The sequence below is a fragment of the Oenanthe melanoleuca genome, chromosome 25, assembly GCF_029582105.1.
Source record: "Oenanthe melanoleuca isolate GR-GAL-2019-014 chromosome 25, OMel1.0, whole genome shotgun sequence".
Classification (NCBI taxonomy): Eukaryota; Metazoa; Chordata; class Aves; order Passeriformes; family Muscicapidae; genus Oenanthe; species Oenanthe melanoleuca.
This window is the reverse complement of record NC_079358.1, coordinates 7450329-7459578: the sequence shown is the minus strand read 5'-3', so window position 1 is coordinate 7459578 and position 9250 is coordinate 7450329. Positions and strand designations below refer to the sequence as shown.

General features: G+C 64.5%; 1 protein-coding gene across 1 annotated transcript; it reads right to left on the bottom strand.

Moving 5' to 3' along the window:
- Window positions 1-5: 5 nt before the first annotated feature.
- TUT1 (terminal uridylyl transferase 1, U6 snRNA-specific) lies at window positions 6-9244 on the bottom strand (the record flags this gene model as incomplete). The annotated part of the gene is made up of 9 exons (XM_056509937.1): window positions 9085-9244; window positions 7445-7635; window positions 6651-6851; window positions 5439-5553; window positions 3012-4311; window positions 2207-2319; window positions 1314-1436; window positions 1137-1229; window positions 6-328 (listed from the first exon to the last, which is right to left on the bottom strand). Coding segments are annotated over exons 1-9 (2592 nt in total), but the record flags the coding sequence as incomplete, so codon positions are not given.
- Between the last annotated feature and the right edge of the window lie 6 nt (window positions 9245-9250).

The following is a 9250-nucleotide window of genomic DNA, read 5'->3' as shown; positions in this document are numbered from 1 at the left end:
CCGGGATTGGCGCCGGGGCCGGGCTGGAGCAGCCGCATCACGCCCCAGGGGCGGCCCCGGCGCGATTTCTGCAGGAACTCGGGGCCGCGACAGAGGCGGGCGGCGTCGCGACAGCAGCGCACGAATCGCGACACCGTGCGGGCCGTGACGTTGGCGGCCACGTTGTGGCTGAGCTCGAAGGGGTCCTGCAGGGTCAGGGGGCCCGGGCGGAGCCCCCCGAGGGTCTCGGGAGGGGGGCGAGGCAGAGCTCGGCCCTCCAGGGGGGACAGGAGGAGCCCCCCCAAATCCAGGGTCCCGAAATAGGAGAAGAATTCGGCCAGGAGGGAGGCTGGGGGAGGGGGAAAGGGTGGTCAGAGAGCCCCCGAAAATATCCAGAACACCCCAAAATCACCCCCGAAAATACCTTCTAAACAATCCAGAAACCCCCCCCCCAAATCATCCAGAAACACCCCAAAAAATACCTTCAAAACAACCCAGAAACCCCCAAAACATCCAGAAACCCCCCAAAAAATCCAGAAACAACCCCAAAATCACCCAAACGCAACCCCAAAAATACCCTCAAAACAATCCAGAAACCCCCTCCAAAAAGCATCCAGAAATACCCCCCAAAATACCTTCAAAACAGTCCAGAGACCCTCCAAAACATCCAGAAACCCCCCAAAAAATCCAGAAACAACCCCAGAACCCCCCCAAAACACACCCCCAAAACTCAGAGGGATTTGAGCCCCTCCCCGATTTAGGACCCCCCACAAATTTGAGAATTTTTTTAGATTTAGGGACCTCCCCCCAGTGGGATTTGAGCCCCTCCCCGATTTCGGGACCCTCCCCAATGGGATTTCAGGACCCCCCCCGGTGGGCTCCGAGCCCCTCCCCAATTTCGCGACCCCCCCCAGTGGGATTTAGGGACCCTCCCAGTGGGATTTGAGCCCCTCCCCAATTTCGGGACCCCACCCGGTGGGCTCCGAGCCCCTCCCCAGTTTCGGGACCCTCCCAGTGGGATTTGAGCCCCTCCCTGATTTCGCAACCCCCCCCCAGTGGGATCCGAGCCCCTCCTCAATTTCGTGACCCCCCCCAGTAGGCTCCCAGCCCCTCCCCAATTTCGGGACCCCCCCGGTGGGCTCCGAGCCCCCCCTCACCGGCGCTCTGCCCGTTCTCGCTGCGCTCCAGCCCCGCCGCGTCCCGGGGGAAGCTGCAATCCCACCCCCCCACCTGGGCTCGATCCTGGGGCCCTGCAACGAACAAGGAGGGGTCAGCGACCCCCAAAATGGGGCGGGGGATCCCCAAAAATGTTCTCGGGGCGGGGTTGTGGGCACCTGCCAGGTGTCGGAGCCGCCGCACCGAGGGCAGCACGGGGGGGCTGCGGCTCTGCAGGAACAGCACCACCAGCAGCGTCAGCGCGTAGTTGGTGAGGAGGGGGCCGCCCCCCGCCCGGTTCCCTGCGGGAATAACGGGGGGGGTCGTGCTGGGGGTCCCCAAGAGGCTGCGACCCCCCCCGAGTTGGCCACGATCCCCCCTCGCTGCCTGGAGGAGTTTCTCTGCTGAGACCCCCCCACCCCCCGTAATGACCTTTCAGGGCTTCCTTCCCCTTTTAGGGGGTCCTCGCCTCTTTTTGGGGGCTTCCAACTCCTTTTTGGGGGTCCCATCCCCTTCTGGGGGGGTTCACGTCCCTTTTGGGGCATCTCAGAGCCTTTTGGGGGGAGGGTCTCAGCCCCCTTGGAAGAGTCCCCGATCCCTCTCCCCTACCTGGAGGAAATTCCTGGTGGGAATAATGGGGTGGGGGCTGTCCTGGGAGAGATCTCAGCCCCTTTTTGGGGGGGTCCATCCCCTTTTGGGGGTCCTGACCCCCTTTTTAGGGGCTCTCGTTCCATTTTGGGGAGGGGTCCCGGCCCTCCCTCAATTGTCAGGCGCTGCCCCCTCACCCAGAGCCACACGGGGGAATAACGGGGTGTGGGAAGGGGGGTTCGCAGCTCCATTTTTGGGGGTCCCAGCCCCTTTTTAAAGGGTCCCAGCCCCTTTTGGGGAGGGGTCCCGCCCCCTCCCCCGCCCACAGGCGCACGGAGGGTGTGGGCAGGGGGGATCCCAGCATGTCCCAGCCCCTTTTTGGGGGTTCCCACCCCATTTTTGGGGGTTCCCATCCCATTCTGGGGGGTCCCAGCCCCTTTTAAAAGGGTCCCATCCCATTTTGGGGAGGGGTCCCGCCCCTCACCCGCCAGCCGCTGTCCCCCCCCCGCCCACAGGCGCACGGCGTAGCCCAGCGGCCGCACCCGCGGGTCCAGCTCGGCGCAGAGGCGAAGGAAGCGCGTGTTGAACAGAGCCAGGCTGGGGGGGCAGCGAGGTTTGGGGCAAAAAACGGGGAAAAAAAGGGAGGAGGAGAAAAAGGGACAAAGTGGAAAAGAAAGAGAGAGAAAAGGGAAGGCAAAAAGAAGGGAGGATGAGGAGGAGGGAAAGGGGAGGAAGAGAGAGAAATGGGAAGGTGCCCCCCTGTCCCCTCCCCATGTCCCCAGTTCCCTCCCAGCGCCTTTTCCATGTCCCCAGTGCCCTCCCAGTTATCCCCAGTCCCCTCCCAGTTACCCTCAGTCCCTCCTGAGCCCCATCCCAGCCTCTTCCCAGTCCCTCCCAGTCTCCCCTGACCCCATCCCAGTCCCTCCTGAGTCCCCTCCCAGTCCCTCCTGGCCCCCTAATTCCCCTCCCAGTCCCTCTCACTCTCCCCTGACCGCATCCCAGTGGCTCCCAGTCCCCCCTCAGTGGCTCCCAGTCCCTCCTGACCCCACCCCAGTGGCTCCCAGTCCCTCCTGACCCCACCCTAGTGGCTCCCAGTCCCCCTCACTCCCCTCCCAGTCCCCCCCAGTGGCTCCCAGTCCCTCCCAGTCTCCCCTGACCGCATCCCAGTCCCTCCCCCAGTCCCTCCTAACCCCTTCCCAGTGTCCCCTGACCCCATCCCGATCCCCCCCAGTGGTTCCCAGTCCCCCTCACTCCCCTCCCAGTGTTTCCCAGTCCCCCCCAGTCCGTACCGGTTGTCCAGGCACACGTCCCCGGCCAGCCCGGACTGTTTGTGGCTGAATTTGACCACGGGGCGCCGAGCGCCGGGCACGGGGCGCACCCCGCGCACGCCGGGCACGCAGCGCCGCAGCACCGCCCCCACCAGCGCCAGCGCGCGCTCGGGGGGCGCCCCCCGCCCCAACAGGGACCCCCCGGACCCCAAAAGGGACCCCTCGGACTCGGGGGACTCACCCCCCGATAGGGACCCCCAAGAGTCAGGCGGGGACCCCGCGGGAGGGGAGGGGTCATCCCCCAAAAGGGAACCTTCGAGGGAGGGGGCTCTGTCCCCCAAAAGGGAACCCTCGGACCCCAAAAGTGACCCCTCACGGGACCCCTCGGATCCCAAATACGAACCCTCGGACCCCAAAAGTGACCCCTTGTCCCCCAAAAGGGACCCCTCGGACCCCAAAAGTGACCCCTTGTCCCCCAAAAGGGACCCCTCACGGGAACCCTCGGACCCCAAAAGTGACCCCTTGTCCCCAAAAAGTGACCCCTCACGGGACCCCTCGGACCCCAAAAGGGACCTTTTGTCCCCCAAATGCGATCCCTCGAGTGGGGGTTCCTCCCTGCCACCCAAAAGAGACCCCAAATGGGACCTGTCTAACCCCAAAATGGACCCCTCAGACCCCAAAATGGGTCCTTTGGACCCCAAAAGTGACCCCTCGTGGGACTCTCCAGACCCCACAATGGACCCCCTGGAAAGGGGGTCCTCCCTGTCCCCCAAAAAATGCCCCTCGAGGGGGGTTTCCCTGTCCCTCAAAAGGGACCCTGCAGACCCCAAAAAGGATCCTTGCAGGGGGGGCTCCTTGTCCCCCCAAAAGGACCCATTGGGAGGGGGGGCGCCATCCCCATTCGGGGTTCCCTGGATTTGGGGGTCCCCATTTAAAGTCCCCTGGATTTGGGGGTCCCCAATTGGGGTCCCCTGGCTCTGGGGGTTTCTATTTGGGGTCTCCTGGCTCTGGGAGTCCCCATTTGGGGTCTCTTGGATTTGGGGGTTCCCATTTGGAGTCTCTTGGATTTGGGGGTCCCCATTTGGGGTCCCCTGGCTCTGGGGGTTCCCGTTTGGGGTCTCCTGGATTTGGGAGTCCCCATTTGGGGTCTCCTGGATTTGGGGGTCCCCATTTGGGGTTCCCTGGATTTGGGGGTCCCCATTTGGGGTCTCCTGGATTTGGGGGTCCCCGTGGCCGCCCCCCAGCTCCAGGTGCAGGTCGAGGTCGCAGCCGTGGACGTCGAAGCCGTTGACGGAGGAGCCGTAGGGGACAACGGAGCAGCCTGGGGGGGACAGGGGGGACACAGCTGGGACACACCTGGGACACAGCTGGGGTACATCACACACACCTGGAATGTGTCACACACACCTGGAATGTGTCACACACACCTGGGACACATCACACACACCTGGAATGTGTCACACACACCTGGGGCACATCACACACACCTGGGGCACATCACACACACCTGGAATGTGTCACACACACCTGGGGCACATCACACACACCTGGAATGTGTCACACACACCTGGGACACATCACACACACCTGGGGCACATCACACACACCTGGGACACATCACACACACCTGGAATGTGTCACACACACCTGGGGCACATCACACACACCTGGGACACATCACACACACCTGGAATGTGTCACACACACCTGGGGCACATCACACACACCTGGGACACATCACACACACCTGGAATGTGTCACACACACCTGGGACACAGCTGGGGTGCATCATACACATCTGGTACACACCTGGAACGTGTCACACACACCTGAGGCACAGCTGGGACACACTACACACACCTGGGTCACACCTGGAATATGTCACACACACCTGGGGCACATCTGGGACACACCTGGAACGTATTGCACACACACGGGGCACATCTGGGACACATTTCACACATCTGGGGCACACCTGGAACGTGTCACACATACCTGGGGCACACCTGAAATGTATCACACACACCTGGGACACACCTGGAACACATCTGGGACACATCACACACACCTGAGACACACCTGGAACACATCTGGGGCACATCATGCACACCTGGAATGTGTCACACACCTGGAACATGTCACACACACCTGGGATCACACACACACCTGGAGCACACCTGGAATGTGTCACACACATCTGGGACACATCACACACACCTGGGGCACATCTGGAACGTGTCACACACACCTGGAACACATCTGGGGCACATCACACACACCTGGGACACATCACACACGCCTGGAGCACACCTGGAATGTGTCACACACACCTGGGGCACACCTGGGACACATCTGGGACACACCTGGAGCGTGTCACACACACCTGGGGCACACCTGAGATGTGTCACACACCCCTGTCCCCGTTCCAGCCGTGCCAGGTGTGCTCACCTGGGAAGAACTCGGTGAACACCTCCCGGATCAGGGCGAGCAGCAGCTCCCGCAGGCGCCGCTCGGCCGCGCTCAGCTCCAGCGCCCGCACCAGCAGCTGCAGCTGCGCCCCCACCTGCGGAGAGTGTACTGGGCACACTGGGAACTGCCCTCCGCCTTAACTGGGAGCACTGGGAGCACTGGGATCCCCTCCCAGCCCGCACCAGCAGCTGCAGCTGCGCCCCCAGGAGAGTGTACTGGGCAAACTGGGAGCACTGGGAGCACTGGGAACCACCCACAGCCTGACTGGGAGCAATGGGAGACCCTCCCAGCCCGCACCAGCAGCTGCAGCTGCGTCCCCACCTGAGCAGAGAGTGTACTGGGCAAACTGGGCAAACTGGGAGCACTGGGAACTGCCCTCCGGCCTGACTGGGCAAACTGGGAGCACTGGGAACTGCCCGCCCAGCCCGCACCAGCAGCTGCAGCTGCGCCCCCACCTGCGGGAGAGTGTACTGGGCAAACTGGGAGCACTGGGAGCCACACCACAGCCTGACTGGGAGAACTGGGAGCCCCACCCAGCCCGCACCAGCAGCTGCAGCTGCGCCCCCCACCTGTGGGAACACTGCACTGGGCAAACTGGGAGCACTGGGAGCACTGGGAACTGCCCTCCGGCCTGACTGGGCAAACTGGGAGCACTGGGAGCCACACCACAGCCTGACTGGGCAAACTGGGAGCATTGGGATCCCCTCCCAGCCCGCACCAGCAGCTGCAGCTCCGCCCCCACCTGCGGGGACACCGCACTGGGCAAACTGGGAGCACTGGGAACCACACCACAGCCTGACTGGGAGCACTGGGAGCAGCCCCCCGGCCTGACTGGGAGAACTGGGAGCCCCTCTCTGACTGCACTGGGAGCAGCTCCTGGCTTTACTGGGCAAACTGGGAGCACTAGGACCCCCTCCACAGCCTTACTGAGTAAACTGGGAGTACTGGGAGCTCCTCCCTGACCTTACTGGGCAAACTGGGAGTTCTCCTTGGCTTTACTGGGATCCCTCCAAAACCCTCGAGAGTTTTGGGACCCCCCGAGCTCTCCCCCAAATACTCAGGAGAACTTTGGGACCCCCTAAATCCCCCCAAAACCCTCGGGAGAGTTTTGAGACCCCCCCCCAAGCCCCCCCCGAGCACCCCAGGACCCCCCAAACCCCCTCCCCAAATTCCCCAAGCCCCCCCACTCACGTCCTCAGCCTGGCCCAGCGCCTGCAGCAGCCCGGGGGGTCCCGGGGGTCCCGGGGGGGGGTCCCGGGGAGGGGCCCGGGGGAACTCCCGGTGCTCCCGGGGCCGCACCCGCAGCCGCCGCCCGCCCAGCACGTGCCGGGGCTCGTCCAGCGCTCGCTGCCGCCCCGCGGGGTCCCGCAGCTCCACGATGGCGAACGCGCCCTGCCGAGGGGCGGGGTCAGCGCCGGGACCGCCCCCGCCACTGTCGCGATAGTGGCGATATCCTCCCCCACCCACCCACCCACCCACCACGGGAGGGGTTGCGGGGGCACCCGAGGCCAGCAAATTCTCTCCGTCAGGGCTACCAGATCACCACCCCGGGACTATCGCGATAGTGGTGGTATCACCTCACCACGGGAGGGCTCCGGGGAGGGGCTGTGGGGGCACCCGGGGCCACCAAATCCTCCCTCAGGGCTACCAAATCCTCCCTCAGGGCTACCAAATCCTCCCTCAGGGCTACCAGATCACCGCCCTGGGACCCACCCCAGGACTATCGCGATAGCGGCGATATCCCCTCATCACGAGAGGGTTCAGGGGACGTGTCGAGAGACTCCCCAGGGCCACCAAATCACCTCTTAGGACCACCCCCGCCGGGCCCTCGGCACCCCCCCGCCGCTTTCTCCCCGACTATCGCGACTATCGCGACATCCCCAAAGGCGCCCGGAGCGTCCCCTCCCCGTGTCCCCCCCTCCCCCTGAATCCCGGAGTCCCGGTGTCGCCCCTCCCCGCTCCCCCCGCCGCTTTCTCCCCCGCACCTTCTCCTTGTCCATCACGACTGTCGCGACATCGCCGAAGGCGCGGAAGTGCTGCCGCAGCCGCGCGGGGTCGGTGCCGCGCGCGAAGCCGCTGACGAAGAGGCTGCGCTGCTCCTGCGCGCGGCGCTCGGCGCGGAGACACCGGAGCCGCCGGTGCCGCCTCCCGGCCAGGTGCGACTGCAGGCTGGGGCCTGGGCGGCGTTACCGGGAGCGGCGTTACCGGGAGAGGGGTTAACGGGAACGGGAGAGACCCCCGGAAACGGGGATTACCGGGAACGGGAGCGGGGTTAACGGGAACGGGGTTAACGGGAGCGAGGTTAACGGGAATGGGGATTAACGGGAACGGGGTTACCGGGAGAGGGGTTAACGGGAACGGGAGGGGTTACCGGGAGCGGGGATTAACGGGAGCGGGGATTAACGGGAGCGGGAGAGACCTCCGGAAATGGGAATTCCGGGAACGGGAATTACCGGGGGGGACAGGAACGGGAATTACCGGGAACGGGAGCGGGGTTAACGGAAGCGGGGTTAACGGGAGCGGCGTTACCGGGAACGGGGTTAACGGGAGCGGGGATTAACGGGAACGGGGTTAACGGGAGCGGGAGAGATCCCCGGAAATGGGAATTACCGGGAACGGGAGCGGGAATTACCGGGGGATTAACGGGAACGGGAATTACCGGGGGGAACAGGAACGGGAATTACCGGGGGATGGGAATTACCGGGAACGGGAACGGGAATTATCGGGTACAGGAACGGGAGAGACCCCTGGGAACGGGAATTACCGGGAACGGGAATTATCGGGAAAGGGAATTATCGGGAACGGGAATTACGAGGGACGGGAACAGGAGAGACCCCCGGGACCGGGAATTACCGGGAAGGGGAGCGGATATTAACGGGAACGAGGATTAACGGGAACGGGACCGGGGATTAGCGGGGAACGGGGGTTACCGGGGAACAGGAATTACCGGGAACGGGACCAGGAAGAGACCCCCCAGAACGGGAGAGACTCCCCCGGAACTGGGAACTGGGGTAACGGGACCGGAAATTACCGGGGGAACGGGAATTACCGGGAATGGGAACGGGAATTAGCGGGAGAGACCCCTGGGACCGAGAATTACCGGGAACGGGAGTGGGGATTAGCAGGGAACGGGAATTACCGGGAACGGGATCGGGAGAGACCCCCGGGACCGGGAATTGGGGTCTCAGGGCTTCCCCAGTCCCGGTAATTTGGGTATTGGGGAACGGAAGATCCCTCTGGGGTCACCGTGAACCCCCACTCCCGTTAACCGGGATCTCAGAGCCCCCCCGGTCCCGTTAACCGGGATCTCGGAGCCCCCCCAGCCCTGTTAACCGGGATCTCAGAGCCCCCCCAGCCCCGTTAACCGGGATCTCGGAGCCATCCCCCAGCCCCGTTAACCGGGATCTCAAAGCCACCCCGGCCCTATTAACCGGGATCTCGGAGCCCCCCCCAGCCCCGTTAACCGGGATCTCGGAGTCATCCCCCAGCCCCGTTAACCGGGATCTCGGAGCCCCCCCAGCCCCGTTAACCGGGATCTCGGAGCCCTCCCAGCCCCGTTAACCGGGATCTCAGAGCCCTCCCAGCCCCGTTAACCGGGTTCCCGCGGCCCCGGCCCCTCACTCACGGTTGGCCGTGGTGATCTGGCACAGGCGGCAGCGGAAGCCGCCCCGGTGCAGCGGCTCCACGTCGGGATCAGCTGCCGGGTCGGTTCCCGGCCCCGGGCCCGGTTCGGGATCAGCGCCCGGTCCCGGTTCCATGGCGGCCCCGATTCCCGCGCCCGTCCCTCAGCC